The sequence below is a fragment of the Oncorhynchus mykiss genome, chromosome 13 (assembly GCF_013265735.2).
Source record: "Oncorhynchus mykiss isolate Arlee chromosome 13, USDA_OmykA_1.1, whole genome shotgun sequence".
In the NCBI taxonomy this organism is placed as follows: Eukaryota; Metazoa; Chordata; class Actinopteri; order Salmoniformes; family Salmonidae; genus Oncorhynchus; species Oncorhynchus mykiss.
In genome coordinates, this window is record NC_048577.1 from 15354203 (window position 1) to 15375102 (window position 20900).

The window sequence follows — 20900 nt, forward strand, 5'->3', positions numbered from 1 at the left end:
TAGTAATGGCTCTGGTGAACATTTCCGCAGTCAGCATGCCAATTGCACACTCCCTCAAAACTTCTGACATCTGTGGCATTGTGTTGTGTGACAAAACTGCTCATTTTAAAGTGGCCTCTTCTTTTCCCCAGTACAAGATGCACCTGTGTAATGATCATGCAGTTTAATCAGCTTCTTGATATGCCACACCTGGCAGGTGGATGGATTATCTTGGCCAAGGAGAAATGCTCACTAACAGGGATGTAAACACAACATTTCAGAGAAATAACCTTTTTGTACATATGGAACACTTCTGGGATTTTATTTCAGCTCATGAAACATGGGACCAATACTTTACATGTTGCGCTAATATTTTTGTTCAGTGTAGTTACATTGTAACCAAATGTCAGCAAAAGTTTTCAGTTTTTCCACAATGTTACATGTTTCTGAAGGTCACAGTGCAGTTACTCACTGACAAGTACTGAAGTTGAACTGCTAAACCACTGCATTTGTTGTTGAATTCTACGATATTTGATGATAAATCTAGATGTGTAACATGAGTGACCCTCATTAGAGATGTATTGTGGGTTTTAATGAAGATCCAAAACACATTCAAATAAAATTCTACAAAGTTTACTGAAGATAGAAATGGATGGGGTGGGGGCTTAGGGATCAGGGTTGGGGTCAATTCATTTTCAATTCAGTCAATTCAGTAAGTAAACTGAAATTCCAATAGCAATTCAAATTTACCTCATTGCCTCCTATGAGAAACAATTGGAATTGGAATTTTAGTTGACTTGCTGAATTGACTGAATATATCTGGAATTCACCCCAACCCTGGTAGGGTTTGGTGTGGGGGAGAGGGGCAGGGGTGTAGGTGGCGTTGAGGAGAAACAGAAGCATCATTCTGGATGCCTTCAGCAGTGAGTGAGTGCCCTCAGTGGGTGACTTCAGCATTGAGGCGGTCAACCAAGTGAATGTGCTCCTTCTTGGAAGCCACTTTAGCCTGAAAACAGACAAGTAGACAACAGAGAAAAATATTTTAAAGACAACCATTAACACTGGATATTAGTATAACAATAGTTAATAAATGATAACATATTACAGTACAAAAGATTATATAAGTATATAAGTATTACTGACAGGCATCCTGTTCTTTCTTGTGAACAGTCTCCGTAGAGATGAGACGAATCCGCCCCTTGTTTCCTTCTGATTGGCTACAGCAGTGGATGAAACAATGTGGCCATCAGCGGTAGAGGTAGACATTTTCTCAGCAGAGTGCTCCAGGCTGGTAGCAATAGCATCAACCTCATGGACCGAAGCATTGCAACTCTCGGTTGAAAACATAGAAATAGTGATGACTAGTCTACTTCTCTTGGTTGAGACATCAGCCACATGGACCTCAGGTTGGTTGGAGTCTCTCAGTGTGGAATCATCACGATCCTTCACTCTAGCGTCACTGCTGGACAGAACCTGAGACACTAGGCCTGCAGCAGACTGGATCAGGTCATTCTCCACGATGGTAACACTGGTGGACAGAACCTGAGACACTAGGCCTGCAGCAGACTGGATCAGGTTGTCTTCCTCGATGGAAACACTGGTGGACAGAACCTGAGACACTAGGCCTGCAGCAGACTGGATCAGGTCATTCTCCACGATGGTAACACTGGTGGACAGAACCTGAGACACTAGGCCTGCAGCAGACTGGATCAGGTCATTCTCCACGATGGCAACACTGGTGGACAGAACCTGAGACACTAGGACTGCAGCAGACTGGATCAGGTCTTTCTCCACGATGGAAACACTGGTGGACATAACCTGAGACACTAGGCCTGCAGCAGACTGGATCAGGTCATTCTCCATGATGGTAACACTGGTGGACAGAACCTGAGACACTAGGACTGCAGCAGACTGGATCAGGTCATTCTCCATGATGGTAACACTGGTGGACAGAACCTGAGACACTAGGCCTGCAGCAGACTGGATCAGGTTGTCTTCCTCGATGGAAACACTGGTGGACAGAACCTGAGACACTAGGACTGCAGCAGACTGGATCAGGTCATTCTCCACGATGGAAACACTGGTGGACAGAACCTGAGACACTAGGCCTGCAGCAGACTGAATCAGGTCATTCTCCACGATGGCAACACTGGTGGACAGAACCTGAGACACTAGGACTGCAGCAGACTGGATCAGGTCATTCTCCACGATGGAAACACTGGTGGACAGAACCTGAGACACTAGGCCTGCAGCAGACTGGATCAGGTCATTCTCCACGATGGAAACACTGGTGGACAGAACCTGAGACACTAGGCCTGCAGCAGACTGGATCCGGTTGTCTTCCTCGATGGAAACACTGGTGGACAGAACCTGAGAAGTCTGCAGGAGTGTCAGTGGCTCCCACTCATCCAGGAAGAAGCTCTCGACAGAAGGGAAGCTTCTTCCTTTCAGAGCTGGGGGAATGTAGGGGGTGTACCCAACAGTCCAGAGCAGAGAGCTGTCGATGGCATTCTCGTAGTGGTACTTGTCACCAAGTACCTCTGCAAAGCTCTGAACAATTTTCCGACTCTCTGACTCTGGACCACCAAGGGCGTTGAGTTGGGTCACCGTTGACATCCACCCTGACAGAAACACCAACACAGGGTTAACTAAACTGATTTCAGCATTACAATTAAGGGATATTCTTCATTGCATTCTTCATATTCTTCATGCATCCCAATAACATCTCATTTCTGCTGAAGTGTGCACTCATTCACCACTTCCCACAAATCTAAAAACATTCGGCTAGTAGGGGCTAGGTAGAGTTTTAGCCATATTTAATATACCAGTCATTTCCTTTCAAATCAGTAAAGGGAGGGGAACAAGTGCACATTTTGGGTGGAAGAGAGAGAGATAATTGGGACATAAAGCATTTTCATTGGCCAAAATAAAACCATTGTCAGCTGGAAAACTTCATTTCGCATGGTTACATTGTTTGGTAACTAACAACAAACCCCTAAAGCCGTATCTTCTATGTTGTTTTTTATTTCCTTTCCAGTAGGAATTACACCTTCAATTAATATTTGTATTTACAGACGGAAATGTATGTTATTGTTCATACCTGAATTGACTTCGTTGTCCTTAATGGAACAACGTCTGTCTTCAGGGAAGATGAATGAAAAGCTTGCCATAATAATGCTGTCTCTCTCGTTGTTTGTCGATCAAGAACTGACGATTTATTGAGAGTTCTGGACATATCTCTTGGGTTCTGGAGTTCCATGTGAAGCGTCGGCATTGTGACCCTCTCGGTCGCATAGAGATGGAACACGTCATTGCACATTGTTTCGAATCAGAATGGAATTCTAATTCGCTTTACCACAAGCTATAGCCATAAACAAAATGTAAACAAGTTTAATTTCTTATTTTTAATTGATTATAAAATATAGAGTAATCTAGTGTCATAACACCATAACAACGTTTATGCATTACTGCAAAGAGACCGTGCGTAAAAGCGCAGGACGTGCGCACTGTCACAGAAATGAGTGTCCTCAGCCCTGCACTTTTTCTCACCTGGGCAGTGTAGGCGTACCCGCGCCTATAGTCATTTTGCCCTATCTCTCCAGTTCAGTGCCTTGTACACACACTTGCACATGTGTACAAAGCATTCAGAAAACAATAAAAAAAAAATCACCATATTCGACTATTGAGTGAAATAGAGCTCTCAGAAAAGGATGCTACGAATAGAGAATTTAAAGAACTGTACAGGCAGTCTTCTATTACAATACACGGTTCTGGCTATAGGCATTATATGATGGTTAGACAAACAGAAGGACAATTTGATATACGCTTGAGTCCTATTGTCTGTTATTTATCAAACAAAACTGACATTCACCAAGAACAATCAGAAAACACTATTATTTTTGACGAAGGCTCAATACTTTCTGCCAATTCAATGGTACATGACTGAGGCTCCACACACATGTGTAGTAGAGTTTTTGTTCAGGTAACATTGTACTGTGATATATATGAACATTAGAGAGGCTGCAGTATGGAGCCAGTCATTTTTCCCGAGTTGTCCACTCACTGCTGATGATGTAACAGAGCATCTACATGATGTAGCCAGCACAACATTTCAGGTTTCAGGTTTCAATTTCAATACCATGACTCAGTCATGTCTCAAAGGAGATCACCGCAATAAGCCAGCAGAACAAGCAGAACAATACAGAAGAACCAGACACTGAAAATCAACCACCACCACCAAGCAAACCCCAGGAGACCCAGAGGTAGCCACCGATCGGCCCAAATCCACCTGCCAGGAATCCCTCTTCGGTGGCACCTTGTTCAACCTAGACTCTGTCTTCTCAGACACTATCTTTAGCGAGTCGGTAGTCACCACCACTACTAGTAACAACAGCAATAATAACGATAAGAACCAGACTTTCCTCTGTCTGAACCCAGAACTGGAGCGTAACGTCCGTTTCCCGGCCCTGAGTCAGGAGTCCACTAACGGCACGGCACTGGGACGCATGGACAATGTACAGAGCCAAAATGGAGGACAAGAAGACTGTGAGAGTAATACTGTGGAAATCACTCCGTGCTGATTGCTGATGACAAGCAGTTTGTAGTTGCATGTATACGGTCCTGTATTGAGTTCTGCAATAGAAACAGGGAGTTGTGGATGTCAGTACCAACATAGTACCAACCATTACCAACGTAGAACTAATCATTACCAATGTAGTACCAACATTGTTTAAAAGAGATGCAAACATAATTATTTCCTATTGTGTTGATGCAATAACTGTTCTTCTTCTTATAGGTGCTTTTGAAGTAGTGATGTTTTGGTTTTAGGCACTTTTCACAAGTCATTATAACTCTGTGTTATACAGTATTATAAGATCTCTGTTTCTGGGCTGAGATTATAGACTGTATATAATGATAAGATGAACTGAAAACATACAAAGACACATTCACATACTACACTTGTTTCTCTAATGTACAGATTTTTTATATTTAGTCCAAATGAAGATATAAATAGAATGTACTTTTAGGGAATAAGTTGTTGTTTTCAAAAAAGCACATTGACAATCTTCCTTTGTTGTTTGACAAAAGTTTTCAGTATTATGTTTTTATTAGTATTTATATAAGTCTGTGTTGATATTTGTGTTTTAATTTGTGTTAATAGGCCGTGTCACTCTACAAATGCTTCAACTCCCTATTCATATGTACTTTTTGTTGTCCCATACAGTAGATCTAGTTATACACATAAATCCTTCTACCGAAAAACCATAGCTCTCTGTCCAGAGTGTTGATATCACATACAGACTAGTAGACAACATGTACATTACATTACCATGTTAGTTCAGAACGTTGGACATTACAGTGAACTTATAATAACAAACACAATCAGTAATCATCTGATTAGGAAAAACGCACCAATATGGTTCTTCGGGTCATGTGTCATGTCACATATCATGTGGGGACTGAGTTTTTGTTTGGTTTGTTCAGTTTGTTAATTTGTTTGCTTTTCATTGTCTCTGCTTCATTGTCTCTGCTAAAATCCGATACTGAGATTGTCCTCAGTGAAGATGGAACCTTGTAAATGTAAATGTGTGCAGGGACTTCAGGAGCCACCGTTGAATAAAGCCCTTTTCATTCCTTTAATATATTACGTTGAGTCGGTTTTCATTTCTGATTCTAGAAGTAATGAGTGAGAACGCATGTCATTCTCAAGAAAATGTGCAGACAAAAATATAAACGCAACATGCAACAATTTGAAAGATTTGACTGAGGTGCAGTTCACATAAGGAAATCAAACAATTGAAATAAATTAATTAGGTCCTGGGCAGGGGTGCTGCCATGGGAGGGCCTTGGATGGCATAGGCCCACCCACCTGGCAGCCAGACCCACCCACTGGGGAGCTAGGCCCAGCTAATCAGAATGAGTTTTTCCCTACAAACGGGCTTTATTACAGACAGAAATACTCCTCAGACCCTGGTGTGGTCTGCCAAATTCGCTAAAACGACATTGGAAAGTTTATGGTAAAGAAATTAACATTGACTTCTCTAGTAATGGCTCTGGTGAACATTTCCGCAGTCAGCATGCCAATTGCACGCTCCCTCAAAACTTCTGACATCTGTGGCATTGTGTTGTGTGACAAAACTGCTCATTTTAAAGTGGCCTCTTCTTTTCCCCAGTACAAGATGCACCTGTGTAATGATCATGCAGTTTAATCAGCTTCTTGATATGCCACACCTGGCAGGTGGATGGATTATCTTGGCCAAGGAGAAATGCTCACTAACAGGGATGTAAACACAACATTTGAGAGAAATAACCTTTTTGTACATATGGAACACTTCTGGGATTTTATTTCAGCTCATGAAACATGGGACCAATACTTTACATGTTGCGCTAATATTTTTGTTCAGTGTAGTTACATTGTAACCAAATGTCAGCAAAAGTTTTCAGTTTTTCCACAATGTTACATGTTTCTGAAGGTCACAGTGCAGTTACTCATTGACAAGTACTGAAGTTGAACTGCTAAACCACTGCATTTGTTGTTGAATTCTACGATATTTGATGATAAATCTAGATGTGTAACATGAGTGACCCTCATTAGAGATGTATTGTGGGTTTTAATGAAGATCCAAAACACATTCAAATAAAATTCTACAAAGTTTACTGAAGATAGAAATGGATGGGGTGGGGGCTTAGGGATCAGGGTTGGGGTCAATTCATTTTCAATTCAGTCAATTCAGTAAGTAAACTGAAATTCCAATAGCAATTCAAATTTACCTCATTGCCTCCTATGAGAAACAATTGGAATTGGAATTTTAGTTGACTTGCTGAATTGACTGAATATATCTGGAATTCACCCCAACCCTGGTAGGGTTTGGTGTGGGGGAGAGGGGCAGGGGTGTAGGTGGCGTTGAGGAGAAACAGAAGCATCATTCTGGATGCCTTCAGCAGTGAGTGAGTGCCCTCAGTGGGTGACTTCAGCATTGAGGCGGTCAACCAAGTGAATGTGCTCCTTCTTGGAAGCCACTTTAGCCTGAAAACAGACAAGTAGACAACAGAGAAAAATATTTTAAAGACAACCATTAACACTGGATATTAGTATAACAATAGTTAATAAATGATAACATATTACAGTACAAAAGATTATATAAGTATATAAGTATTACTGACAGGCATCCTGTTCTTTCTTGTGAACAGTCTCCGTAGAGATGAGACGAATCCGCCCCTTGTTTCCTTCTGATTGGCTACAGCAGTGGATGAAACAATGTGGCCATCAGCGGTAGAGGTAGACATTTTCTCAGCAGAGTGCTCCAGGCTGGTAGCAATAGCATCAACCTCATGGACCGAAGCATTGCAACTCTCGGTTGAAAACATAGAAATAGTGATGACTAGTCTACTTCTCTTGGTTGAGACATCAGCCACATGGACCTCAGGTTGGTTGGAGTCTCTCAGTGTGGAATCATCACGATCCTTCACTCTAGCGTCACTGCTGGACAGAACCTGAGACACTAGGCCTGCAGCAGACTGGATCAGGTCATTCTCCACGATGGTAACACTGGTGGACAGAACCTGAGACACTAGGCCTGCAGCAGACTGGATCAGGTTGTCTTCCTCGATGGAAACACTGGTGGACAGAACCTGAGACACTAGGCCTGCAGCAGACTGGATCAGGTCATTCTCCACGATGGTAACACTGGTGGACAGAACCTGAGACACTAGGCCTGCAGCAGACTGGATCAGGTCATTCTCCACGATGGCAACACTGGTGGACAGAACCTGAGACACTAGGACTGCAGCAGACTGGATCAGGTCTTTCTCCACGATGGAAACACTGGTGGACATAACCTGAGACACTAGGCCTGCAGCAGACTGGATCAGGTCATTCTCCACGATGGCAACACTGGTGGACAGAACCTGAGACACTAGGACTGCAGCAGACTGGATCAGGTCATTCTCCATGATGGTAACACTGGTGGACAGAACCTGAGACACTAGGCCTGCAGCAGACTGGATCAGGTTGTCTTCCTCGATGGAAACACTGGTGGACAGAACCTGAGACACTAGGACTGCAGCAGACTGGATCAGGTCATTCTCCACGATGGAAACACTGGTGGACAGAACCTGAGACACTAGGCCTGCAGCAGACTGAATCAGGTCATTCTCCACGATGGCAACACTGGTGGACAGAACCTGAGACACTAGGACTGCAGCAGACTGGATCAGGTCATTCTCCACGATGGAAACACTGGTGGACAGAACCTGAGACACTAGGCCTGCAGCAGACTGGATCAGGTCATTCTCCACGATGGAAACACTGGTAGACAGAAGCTGAGACACTAGGCCTGCAGCAGACTGGATCCGGTTGTCTTCCTCGATGGAAACACTGGTGGACAGAACCTGAGAAGTCTGCAGGAGTGTCAGTGGCTCCCACTCATCCAGGAAGAAGCTCTCGACAGAAGGGAAGCTTCTTCCTTTCAGAGCTGGGGGAATGTAGGGGGTGTACCCAACAGTCCAGAGCAGAGAGCTGTCGATGGCATTCTCGTAGTGGTACTTGTCACCAAGTACCTCTGCAAAGCTCTGAACAATTTTCCGACTCTCTGACTCTGGACCACCAAGGGCGTTGAGTTGGGTCACCGTTGACATCCACCCTGACAGAAACACCAACACAGGGTTAACTAAACTGATTTCAGCATTACAATTAAGGGATATTCTTCATTGCATTCTTCATATTCTTCATGCATCCCAATAACATCTCATTTCTGCTGAAGTGTGCACTCATTCACCACTTCCCACAAATCTAAAAACATTCAGCTAGTAGGGGCTAGGTAGAGTTTTAGCCATATTTAATATACCAGTCATTTCCTTTCAAATCAGTAAAGGGAGGTGAACAAGTGCACATTTTGGGTGGAAGAGAGAGAGATAATTGGGACATAAAGCATTTTCATCGGCCAAAATAAAACCATTGTCAGCTGGAAAACTTCATTTCGCATGGTTACATTGTTTGGTAACTAACAACAAACCCCTAAAGCCGTATCTTCTATGTTGTTTTTTATTTCCTTTCCAGTAGGAATTACACCTTCAATTAATATTTGTATTTACAGACGGAAATGTATGTTATTGTTCATACCTGAATTGACTTCGTTGTCCTTAATGGAACAACGTCTGTCTTCAGGGAAGATGCATGAAAAGCTTGCCATAATAATGCTGTCTCTCTCGTTGTTTGTCGATCAAGAACTGACGATTTATTGAGAGTTCTGGACATATCTCTTGGGTTCTGGAGTTCCATGTGAAGCGTCGGCATTGTGACCCTCTCGGTCGCATAGAGATGGAACACGTCATTGCACATTGTTTCGAATCAGAATGGAATTCTAATTCGCTTTACCACAAGCTATAGCCATAAACAAAATGTAAACAAGTTTAATTTCTTATTTTTAATTGATTATAAAATATAGAGTAATCTAGTGTCATACCACCATAACAACGTTTATGCATTACTGCAAAGAGACCGTGCGTAAAAGCGCAGGACGTGCGCACTGTCACAGAAATGAGTGTCCTCAGCCCTGCACTTTTCCTCACCTGGGCAGTGTAGGCGTACCCGCGCCTATAGTCATTTTGCCCTATCTCTCCAGTTCAGTGCCTTGTACACACACTTGCACATGTGTACAAAGCATTCAGAAAACATTTTTAAAAAATTCACCATATTCGACTATTGAGTGAAATAGAGCTCTCAGAAAAGGATGCTACGAATAGAGAATTTAAAGAACTGTACAGGCAGTCTTCTATTACAATACACGGTTCTGGCTATAGGCATTATATGATGGTTAGACAAACAGAAGGACAATTTGATATATGCTTGAGTCCTATTGTCTGTTATTTATCAAACAAAACTGACATTCACCAAGAACAATCAGAAAATACTATTATTTTTGACGAAGGCTCAATCCTTTCTGCCAATTCAATGGTATATGACTGAGGCTCCACACACATGTGTAGTAGAGTATTTGTTCAGGTAACATTGTACTGTGATATATATGAACATCAGAGAGGCTGCAGTGTGGAGCCAGTCGTTTCCCCCGAGTTGTCCACTCACTGCTGATGATGTAACAGAGCATCTACATGATGTAGCCAGCACAACATTTCAGGTTTCAGGTTTCAATTTCAATACCATGACTCAGTCATGTCTCAAAGGAGATCACCGCAATAAGCCAGCAGAACAAGCAGAACAATACAGAAGAACCAGACACTGATAATCAACCACCACCACCGAGCAAACCCCAGGAGACCCAGAGGTAGCCACCGATCGACCCAAATCCACCTGCCAGGAATCCCTCTTCGGTGGCACCCCGTTCAATCTAGACTCTGTCTTCTCAGACACTATCTTTAGCGAGTCGGTAGTCACCACCACTACTAGTAACAACAGCAATAATAACGATAAGAACCAGACTTTCCTCTGTCTGAACCCAGAACTGGAGCGTTCAGTTTCCCGCCCCTGAGGCAGGGGTCCACTAACGGCACGGCACCGGGACACATGGACAATGTACAGAGCCAAAATGGAGGACATGAAGACTGTGGAAATCACTCAGTGCTGATGACAAGCAGTTTGTAGTTGCATGTATACGGTCCTGTATTGAGTTCTGCAATAGAAACAGGGAGTTGTGAATGTCAATACCAACGTAATACCAACCATTACCAACGTAGAACTAACCATTACCAACGTAGTACCAACATTGTTTAAAAGAGAAGCAAACATCAGAATGATTTCCTATTGTCTTAATGCAATAACTGTTCTTCTACTTATAGGTGCTTTTGAAGTTTTCAAGTCTTAATTTCAATACCATGACTCAAAGGCAAGTACAATAATCACCATCTCACTATTTCATAACCCACATTTAAATCAAATCCAATTTTATTGTTCACATACACATATTTAGCAGATGTTACTGTGGGTGTAGCGAAATGCTTGTGCTCCTAGCGCCAACGGTGCAGTAATTTAAATGAGATGGTAGACTTACTTTGCCGTAGACGCCTACACATGAAATATCAAATGATTATTCATGAAATAGGATAGGAATTCCTACAGGGATTCCTAAAATGGGCATCCCCTCGAATTCAACACCTGATAAAATAGTGAGCAAAGGGGAACTGTATCATTTGTAGTATATCCAACACAGGTGTGGAGGGTCACCTGATTGTGAGAATCATCAACTGCCTGGATTTCACTGGTGTATTTACACAGGTAGTTCTCTGCCAAGTCAATCTGCACGATGATCTCCTCTTTCCGCAGATTCTCTTTTAATTCTCTCAGTTTGGAGTATTGGTGTGGAATGTTGTACACCTGTTTCCCCAACTTCTCTTTCAATCCTTTGAAGAAGTCCTCCAGTAGAATCTGCAGTGCCACACTCCCTTTCTTTTACTGTCAAATGCACTGTGAACTTCTCCATGTTTCCCTAATTGTTGTTGTTGTTCTTCTCTCTCTTCAGCTTTGTTTTCCCAACCAAGCCACCATTGTCTGCTCAACAACATCAAAGTCAGATGTTTTATGCTCTTTGGCTTGACAAAGGGAGCACTCTGTGTACATGCACTCTTTCTTCAGGTTCTCACAGCACAAAGACTCAATAACTTTCTCATTGTTGCTGCAGCTGATCCCTTTGTGATGCTGTAGTTTGTCTGACATGAACTGGAGGTTGGCGTGGGGTTTTGCAGAGGCATGTGTCCCCATCTTGGACTGTTGGCTTGACAACCCAAAAGATGACATATTTTGCAGAATTCATAGTAGGACATTTTAATCTCTGAATATTCCCTCTTAAATGTCTGAAAAGAAGCGCATCTGCTTTTTTTTTCTTGTTCCTCGTTAGTGTGTCCTTTTCCCCCTGTTGTTGCTCTGCTGTTGTCATCCCGTTGATAGAATCGAGTGGTTTTCTCTTCTGTGGCAGTGCTAATTCTGTTCCACTACTTTTTCTTGGAGTATTAAAGACTTGTTGGCCTGTTTTCATTTGCCTTCATTGCTTTTGCTGAAAATCAAAATTGTCTGTTTGAGGCTTTGGCCAGGCCATACTTTCTCAGGATGTTGCCTCTGAGCATTTTTGAAGCCACTTGTTTGTCCTTGGCACTGCACGTTTTTTTTATACTTTGGCTTTAACTCTGCAATGATGGCATTTTGAAACAATAAAATCCTTCTCAAGTTCTTCGGAGTTCCCGCCATTAGCTGTTTAGTCTTTGTCTTTGGGGAATCTTGTCTCTCCATTTTCTTCATCAGTTGATCATACCTTGTTTGGTATTTCTCAGCTTTCCTTGAAGCTTTATCAAGTTTGACATTTGCCATGCAAAGATCTTTGTATGTTTCTGAGCAACCTTTTCCAACCTTTTTCCTTGCAGCAATTATTCGACTTCTCATTCCTGTTGAGGACAATGAGGAAGGGGTATCAGGGCATGCATCAGGGGCAGATAAGGCAAGAGCAGGTATGTTGGCCTCATGTTCTGGCTGCAAGTCATCTGGTGACTGAGGTGGTGTGTTGGCTGATAGGTTGGTCTCCCATTGCAACTGTTCTCTTTAAAGTCTGTCTTCTATTCCATTGGTTGCATTTTCATTGCCATCTCTTACTTCTTTGTTGTCACTTTGTAAGCTCAGAGAGAGATTTCACTTCTCCCTTCTCTTTTTTCTTCCAGTATCTCTCCCTGTCTTTTTGCAGATGTTACTGGTATCATATAGGATCATTTTTTATTTTGTTTCTATGTCTGTGTCCTCTGTGCTGTTTTATGTGGCATCTTCTAAAAACAATTAATACATCTATTATTTTAATGGCTAACTACTTAAGTTCTCAACTTGTGCACACCTTGGAGGCTTGTCTAGAATAAACTAATTTATAACATTATTAAATAAGCCTAAAGTAAAAAATAAAATAAAAATACAATTAATAACATAATGGACTTTAGTCATTTCCACCACAGTTAAGTTTGTGATCGAAATGACTGTGATGGAAATGAGCTTCTACAGTTATTGGAGAAAAATGACAGGCTGCTCAGCATGCTTTGGCTAGTATTACAGCTAACATATAGCTAACACTAAATACATCAAATATACAAAAAACATCTAAATTCTACCACGAATTAAATCAATTATAGCTTGTTTGGAAATGGCTGACAATAAATAACATTCTCTACACAAGCAATATTTACCTAGATTTTTCTTCAACTTCTGGACATCACATCAGGAACAATTGTCTGCTGCAGTCATGTGCTTCAGTGGCCCAATACGTTTCCATGGTAACTAAATTAACATTATCTTGAAAAAACATTATTAAATGAGGAATTTGCCCCCAGTGGTGGACATTTTTTGTGTAAAAAAAAACAATATAAAGGCATACTCACAATAAATATTGATATATATTCTCTCTCTCGAGTAGATAACCTTATAATGTGTAATTATTAATGATTTTTAATAGCAAAACATAGTAGAAGCACAAAAATCTGCGTCAGGGACAAGGGCAAAACAGTGAAATTGAGGGATAAATTGCATATGAAAAGAAGCTAAAATACTTGACAGAGAGGTGTTAAAAAAATCTGGAGTGATTGTAGTGTGAATTTAATATAATACTTAAAGAACAACAATATATATATATATATATATGTATATTTTTTTAAATAAAATTCACAAAATGTACCAAGAGGACATAGAAGTGCCCTGTAGTTGAAGAATCACCCTGCTACTCCATCCTAAGGAACTGCAATCTCAGGAAAAATGCACATTATAACGTTGCAGTTATTACACTAGGCCGGGTGACGTGTTAATCACGCGACACATCGCGGAAGTCGATTACTATTGTTATAGTCCTGAGGCGATATTGTTCAGAGCTCTGTTGTGACTAACTTGCACAGCCAACTAGTTCAACTGGAGTGGTGGAAACAATTGCATCTTTTAGCGCGGAGAGTGTATCCAGGAGTTGCCCAAATGCTCAATGCACCTGCCGCCGAGAGAAATAAGGAACCCATCCTTGCGGTGCTCCGTGAGAGTGTGGATACGGCGAAACCGTTGAATGCACTGGAGATATCGTCTGGTACGGGGCAACATGTCACCCACTTCGCACAGGGATTACGAAATATTACCTGGCAGCCGTCAGAATTTGACCGACAATCTTTAGCCAGGTGAGTTTAAAGAGGTTTTTTTTTAGCTTGCAAATTAATACATAATGTGGTAACGTTAGGCATAACGGTTCAGTGAGTCCAGATCTGAGTTGTTTTTCCCAAAATCCAAAGCTGCCTGTTATTCAAAATAGGTTACTAGGAATTCATGTTGATAATAATAGTAGGCCTAACTCTTTCTTTAGGCCTATATCAGCAGCTATTATTTGTTGTTGATGCTTACAATGAGAATTATCTATTTTGTCCCCGCCACCAGTATAGACGCATACAGAGCGCATCACAACCTGCCGAACGTGAAGCCTGCCATCCACCTTGACGCCTCTCTACCCTGTGAAAACTGGGGTGGGATCCAGCCCGAGTCCTTGGACCTGGTACTCAACATCAACATGATCCATATCTCCCCAATGGCCTGCACTGAGGTGAATACTGTCTTGGCCTACATATTGTCTATACAGATGCTCTTACAAATACACAGTTAATGGTCCACTAACCGATGATACATGATACTTTTATTGCAAACTAGTCATTATTACACTACTCATTATCGTGTGATGTTATGTTTTTACCCACAGGGTTTGTTCAAAGGAGCGGGAACCATCCTGAAACCACAAGGAGTACTGCTGACATACGGGGTATATTATAATGGTGTTACAAGCAGTGTTGACTATATCCTCAACCTGATGTTGGCAGTAAATAAGCATGTAGAAGAAAGGATGTTGGAAGCGATATTTGTGTATTTCCCATATTTAGAACTGGGACTCCCTAAAAATATGCAACTTTGATATACCTTTTCGTTGCAGGTTAGCAGAACTTACGCAGCAGGTTTCAAACATGTACGTAGCAAGTGAGGAGAATTAGGTTAAGGTTAGGGAAAGGATTGGGGAAAATGCTCTCCTAAACTGCTACTAAAAGCCACTTGTATCGAAGTGGTGTGTTTTTAGGGAGTCCAATTTCGAACTCACTGTGAAAAATTGCCCTCATGAACTTGTCTTACGTCTTCTAATGTCGTCTCTCTAGCCCTATGCGTTAAATGGACAAATCACTCCACAAAGCAACATCGACTTTGACCTCAGTCTAAGGTCGAGGTAAGTGAGAACTACAATAATGCCGGAATCTGAATATATCTGCTATTTGACCACACATTATCGAAGCAAATAACTCAAACTGTTGATGTCTTATAGAAATCCAGAGTGGGGCCTAAGGGACGTCACCCTGCTCAGGTCTGTGGCAGAGAGGAGTGGCTTGTTCCTGGAGAAAATGGTAAGAAGCGATACTCCAAATATCAGTCATTTAGGAATTTCATAACGATGTGAATGAAACCCAATGATCTGCGTAAGTAACACAAACATGTTAAATTAACTGTCAGACCAAATGTATTCTAATAGCAAAAGATGCCACATTGAAACATCCATGACCCATTTCTTACTTCAAAATGTGTGAAATATTTTGTGATGTCAGCTTATAACCACTTTCTCTTGTCATTGTAACGTTAGGTTGACATGCCAGCTAACAACAAGTGCCTTCTGTTCCGGAAGGAGAGTCTGGTGTGAAGTCCACTGCCCTCTCTGGGGTTCCATTCCAACATCACAAATGCACCATCGCGCTCCTGTCTGTACAGGGTATAACATTACCAGTAATGGATATTTAACACTTGGTTGAAAATGAACCTGAACTGATACCTTATTTGAATCAATGCCAAATCCAATAATTCCCTCACCTTCCAACTCCGATCTACACAAGTCATTTCCTCATAGGTGATTTGTTTGGTAACTTCAAAATGTATGGCGCTCGCTTTTATTGATTAAAATGAATAGGATTGTTGTAGGAAGGTGCTTTTGCATGACACCCACATCAGAAAAGTGTAGGAAAAAAGTATAACATTTTTTTCAATCAACTTGGAGTATTAATTTACCTTTAAGAAGTATGCATTGAAGTTATGGGATTTCAAAAAAAGGAGAAACATTACACCACTTCAGCATAGAATTATCACTAGAAAACAGTATGGCACGTTACACTGAATACAAGTTATCTTACACATGAAACATTACATTTGAATAAACCTATTTGAATAATGGTATTTACACATCTCAATGTGATTGTGTTATGTACAACATTGGCATTGTTTGAAAAGTCAGTGCTTGATTTTTCTGGACAATGAAAACAGTGTCAGAAAGAAATGCACTGTAATTTGATACAGGACATCATGGCACAAACTCCACCGAAGAGTTACTCACAACCTGTAGGGTGCGTTCCATTTCAGAAAATGTCATTGTAGGGCTATGCCATTGTATATTAGCCTTGCTATGACAGCCCAAGTTGGGGTGATCAGTTCTAGGGCTCTATTCAATCTGTCTTGCTGAAGCATTAGATTGCGTGATAGAAATGTGAAGGTAATTTCCTATTGAGCCGACATTTGCAGTGTTTACCGTGAATGCAGTCTCCTCTAATGCGGGATAATTGCCTTTAAATCGCACTGCAACGCTGAACTTCCGAGATACGAATCGAATAGAGCCCCTAGTCCCGGAACCTCTGCAGCATCTCACAGGTCCTCTTCTCCAAGACTTCATGAATCCTCTTCAGCCTCTTATCGGAGATGGGTCTGACGTAGCTGTCGGGATGTATCACGGCCATGCCGTCCTGTACATCCCCCATGACCAATAGGGGGCCCTCCTCCATGGTGATGTTGGGGCAGGGGCAGCTCCAGTCCATCTTAGCCAGGGTCACCTCCAGGTGGCGGGTGTTAAAGAATGCCAAGCCCATCTTCTCGTCGCGGAGGATCTTCTCTAGACTGAACCGGGCGATCCCAGAATCGAGGTCCTCGATCAGTTCCGTCAATCGACCGACAATGGCAAAATCGCTCCGACACAGGCTCGGGACGATTTTACCTTTGACCCGGCATGTTTTGCAGACTCGTCGTTTGGACTGCGGACAGTTTGCCTCGCACTCCTTCTTGGATCGAAAGCGATTGCTGTTGCCCTGGCAACCGCCATAAGCAAAGGCCTGGCATTGTTTCAAGAGGGAGTTCCAGGCCCAGTGGGCCTCCCAGCTCTTGCAGGGGCCCTGGACCGCAGGTAAGGAACAGATCCCCATCCCCTCCCTCTGGCAGGATGCCTGGCACTCTTCGTAGGTTTCGAAGCGGTTGCGGCTGTCATCGCAGCCCCCGTTGGAGAAGGCCAGGCAGGTACCTTGCTCGGCGTCGTAGTACCAGTCAACGTAGCGCTCGGCAGAGCACTCCCGCCGGTCCAGCTCCGCCAGGCAGTCGGTGGGCGAAAACGGGGGCCCCATGGGCATTCCCGCCATCTCGGGGTCCTCTGAGAAGATGTCGTCCTCGGTCCGACGGATGACAGAGAGAGGGTAGTCGGCACGGAGGACACCAGCTGCATTTCGGGCGACGCAAGTGTAGATGCCTGTGTCCCACACCTGGGCGTTGTAGACGACTAGCTGGCCAATGTTGGTGATGACCACGTTGCCGTACATCCGGTCGGGCCGCATTACCAGGCTCTCGTGGCGCTCGCTCTGCTTCTCCCAGGTCACGACGGGCCGCGGGACACCCATTACATCGCAGTGGAAACTCACCGTGCCGCCTATGTAGACCGACTGGTGGCTGGGGTTGGAGAAGAGCGTTGGGGGAATGGGGTCTTCCAGGAAGGACGTCAGCGTCGGATTGGCTGTTGTGTCCTGGGGGAGTGGACTTGTTTGAGGCCCAGATAGATGAAACCGGCAGGTCACCACAGTTAGTGTCACACCCTGTGTACACGCCTCAGCATCCATGTAACACTTGTTGAAGTAGGTGAGTCCGTCGGAGGCACAGGTGAAGCTGGGATCCTTCTCGCAGTGGTCCTGGCACTTGCAGATGGGCTGGTCCTCCCAGATGTCGCAGGTGGCCCCCTGTTGGCTGCAGATGAAGCCCTGGCAGGTGGCGATGGAGCCCTGGCCCCCGGGGCCCTTCTCTCCTCCGCCCTGGCCATCCGGCTGAGCAGGGGTGCCATCAGAGAAACGGGCGGCCACACAGCTGAAGAGTCCACACACATTGGTGCAGCATTTCTCAAAGCCAGCACAGTCCTGGAGAATAACAACAGGCATTTACTGAGGTAAAAATACATAGTATATTTAAAAACAACAAACACCAAGTGGTAGGCCTAATAAAAGAAAAATAAAATGTAATGGATGTGTAGTCACACAGTATAACACATTTCCTTACAACTGTTTAAGTTCGTCATAAACAAATGACAGACAATGGATTGTGAAATTAAATATTGAATACATATAAATGCCTCACCTCGTCAACTTCACATTCCCGTTCGCAGGTGCTTTGTGCATCAACCCAAAGGTTAGCATTCAGCTTGTTGGGACAAACTCCTGGATGTTCCACTTTGGAACCAGCTAGACTTGCACTCCACGTCTGTTGTGGGAAGACGCAGAGGCAAACCAAAAACACAAGAGAGGACCAACCAGCGCGTCCTGATAAGAGTCCTTTTGGGCATATAAGTGCTTTTGGCTGGTTTGTGTCCACGTTCTTTCCACCCCCAACCCCTCGACAGCTGAGGGAAGATATATTCATTTTAAAAGGAACTTTCATGAAAGTCATCCATCAACAAGTTCCATAACTTCCGTGCAGCCCCTCAGGAAAATACGTCCATTTTGTTCAAATGCAGCCATCCAGTTTGTGCGTAACCAATCTGGGTACAAGTGCCAATTTGTCGCTCGCCACGCAAGAGAAACGGTTCTCAAATTTCAGATGAATAAACCATTGTCCAACAAAAAGATCTCCCTCTGCGCTGTACATTGATTCAACAAGTAGCCTCGAATAAGAGGACAAAAATAACATCTGTGATAAAAATCGCAAAACCGTTAGACTAAAACAGAAAACTGCAACAACAAAAAAATCTGGCTATATCTACGCTGACTTCCAATGCGTGCGGAGTCAACTCACTACACAAAGAGATAGAGAGAGAGAGTCGCAATATCGGTTTTGGTGTGACTAGAGGTAGGAAGGGCAGCGCCTCTGACCGCCCCCATGGTTGTCCAGTGTCTGAAACTTTTATGAAGCAGCACCATGCGCTAAGCAACTGGACAAACATTGTAAAGACATCAAAGGAATCTTGATAGGGCGGTGTTGTCAAGCTGTCCCAACAACAGTACGCACTGGGCCAAACATTCCGGTGAGAAATCCATCAATGTTTCATGCGTCCAGACAAAAACTCTAGAAGTGTTGCTCATAATGCTCATATAAATGGGCATTGATTGAGAAGTTTCCTAACAGGAGGTACTTCTTGTTTGCTAGTGAACCCATGCACTGGCTTTATCTTGGCCAGGTCGCAGTTGTAAATGAGAACTTGTTCTCAACTGGCCTATCTGGTTAAATAAAGGTGAAATAAAACAAATAAAATAAATGCACACTGATAAATAAGTTGACATAAGTGTCTAATTCCGTTTTTTACGCAATCGACTTTTACGCAATGAGTAGACTATGGTGTAATTCTAGTTTATCTAGAACGTGTAAAATGTTGATATTAAATATTGAATATGTCATGAACATAGACAACTTTTTAAATGTGGGATTAATAAGACTAGATAGGCTATTTGAATGAGAAAGAATCACATTTTGAGGAGGCGCGCACAGCAGAACTGGCAAGAAATATGCGCAACTTGACACTGATAGCGCATGCATAGAAACATGTTGTTTACGTTTGGTTGTGTTCAAGTCGAAGTCTAGACGCGTCGGTCAGTTTACACCCATCATTCACACAAAGCTCAGAGATGCCACGGTCAGGTGGCAAGACGTAAAGCGACACATTTTCAATGGTGTGTGACTCATCTTTGTCTCCACACGGCTCAAAGGGCTATGAGAAGCAAACTCCCTTCGCTTTCATTGAACGTGACCCTTCAACCTTCGCGTGACTTTTGACCGCCGGCATTCAGAGCCGCTGCGGAGAGGCCGCGAGCTAGGGGCTGCGGAGCCAATAACCCCGGGGCGACTAATCAATTCAGACCCCCCACCGTTTTACTTCACTTGAGCTTGATACCGACAGCCAAGGGGTCGGAGAGGACAAAGACAAACAAAAAATTCCCACCGCTCGCGCACTGACATTGCCAAAGCTTTGAATAGCCAATAATATCACCCCAAAACTCAAGCTAGCAATAAAACCAGATAAAATATCACATTATGGCACAACGGGGACTGTGAAGAGAGACATTTTTTAATATATTTTGTATTGTAATTTGCACAGTATTATGTAGGTATGTAGGTATTATGTTGGTGCGAGCCAGAACGGCTCATAGGGCAGGCGCCAGAACGGCTTATGGGGCAGGAGCCAGAACGGCTCATAGGGCAGGAGCCATCTCCTGTTTACTGAAGCATGAGGCAGAAACAGGTGACATCGTATTATGTACACTGCTCAAAAAAATAAACAGAACACTTAAACAACACAATGTAACTCCAAGTCAATCACAAATCAAACTGTCCACTTAGGAAGCAACACTGATTGACAATACATTTCACATGCTGTTGTGCAAATGGAATAGACAACAGGTGGAAATTATATGCATTTAGCAAGTCACCCTCAGTAAAGGAGTAGTTCTGCAGGTGGTGACCACAGACCACTTCTCAGTTCCTATGCTTCCTGGCTGATGTTTTGGTCACTTTTGAATGCTGGCGGTGCTTTCACTCTAGTGGTAGCATGAGACGGAGTCTACAACCCACACAAGTGGCTCAGGTAGTGCAGCTTATCCAGGATGGGACATCAATGCGAGCTGTGGCAAGAAGGTTTGCTGTGTCTGTCAGCGTA

General features: G+C 43.2%; 3 protein-coding genes across 3 annotated transcripts; 1 reads left to right on the forward strand and 2 right to left on the reverse strand.

The window, feature by feature from the left end:
• Positions 1-463: 463 nt before the first annotated feature.
• On the reverse strand, positions 464-3563 carry LOC118938534. The gene is made up of 4 exons (XM_036942603.1): positions 3548-3563; positions 2306-2600; positions 1123-1576; positions 464-985 (listed from the first exon to the last, which is right to left on the reverse strand). The coding sequence occupies exons 1-4, from the start codon at positions 3561-3563 to the stop codon at positions 917-919; spliced, it is 834 nt and encodes a 277-aa protein (XP_036798498.1). The 3' UTR covers positions 464-916.
• A 10181-nt stretch (positions 3564-13744) lies between these two features.
• Positions 13745-16189, forward strand: LOC110485742 (methyltransferase-like 26). The gene is made up of 6 exons (XM_021556899.2): positions 13745-14115; positions 14369-14531; positions 14685-14744; positions 15130-15197; positions 15294-15372; positions 15606-16189. The coding sequence occupies exons 1-6, from the start codon at positions 13922-13924 to the stop codon at positions 15660-15662; spliced, it is 621 nt and encodes a 206-aa protein (XP_021412574.1). The 5' UTR covers positions 13745-13921; the 3' UTR covers positions 15663-16189.
• Positions 16188-19339, reverse strand: LOC110485741 (WAP, Kazal, immunoglobulin, Kunitz and NTR domain-containing protein-like). Its single transcript, XM_021556898.2, has 2 exons — positions 18392-19339; positions 16188-18174 (listed from the first exon to the last, which is right to left on the reverse strand). The coding sequence occupies exons 1-2, from the start codon at positions 18698-18700 to the stop codon at positions 16627-16629; spliced, it is 1857 nt and encodes a 618-aa protein (XP_021412573.2). The 5' UTR covers positions 18701-19339; the 3' UTR covers positions 16188-16626.
• Between the last annotated feature and the right edge of the window lie 1561 nt (positions 19340-20900).

What these genes read in the sequence shown, in the direction of transcription:
- LOC118938534 (XM_036942603.1), bottom strand. An exon ending in GAGGAAGACAACCGGATCCA is followed by an intron (nt 1,577 to 2,305) that starts GTCTGCTGCAGG and finishes TCTGTCCACCAG; the next exon opens with TGTTTCCATCGAGGAAGACA. An exon ending in CAAGAAAGAACAGGATGCCT is followed by an intron (nt 986 to 1,122) that starts GTCAGTAATACT and finishes GTCTGTTTTCAG; the next exon opens with GCTAAAGTGGCTTCCAAGAA.
- LOC110485742 (XM_021556899.2), top strand. Translation starts at nt 13,922, where the DNA reads ATGCTCAATGCACCTGCCGCCGAGAGAAATAAGGAACCCATCCTTGCG. An exon ending in GAGTACTGCTGACATACGGG is followed by an intron (nt 14,745 to 15,129) that starts GTATATTATAAT and finishes TCGTCTCTCTAG; the next exon opens with CCCTATGCGTTAAATGGACA. An exon ending in GCTTGTTCCTGGAGAAAATG is followed by an intron (nt 15,373 to 15,605) that starts GTAAGAAGCGAT and finishes TTGTAACGTTAG; the next exon opens with GTTGACATGCCAGCTAACAA.
- LOC110485741 (XM_021556898.2), bottom strand. Translation starts at nt 18,700, where the DNA reads ATGACTTTCATGAAAGTTCCTTTTAAAATGAATATATCTTCCCTCAGC. An exon ending in GGGAATGTGAAGTTGACGAG is followed by an intron (nt 18,175 to 18,391) that starts GTGAGGCATTTA and finishes GTTATTCTCCAG; the next exon opens with GACTGTGCTGGCTTTGAGAA.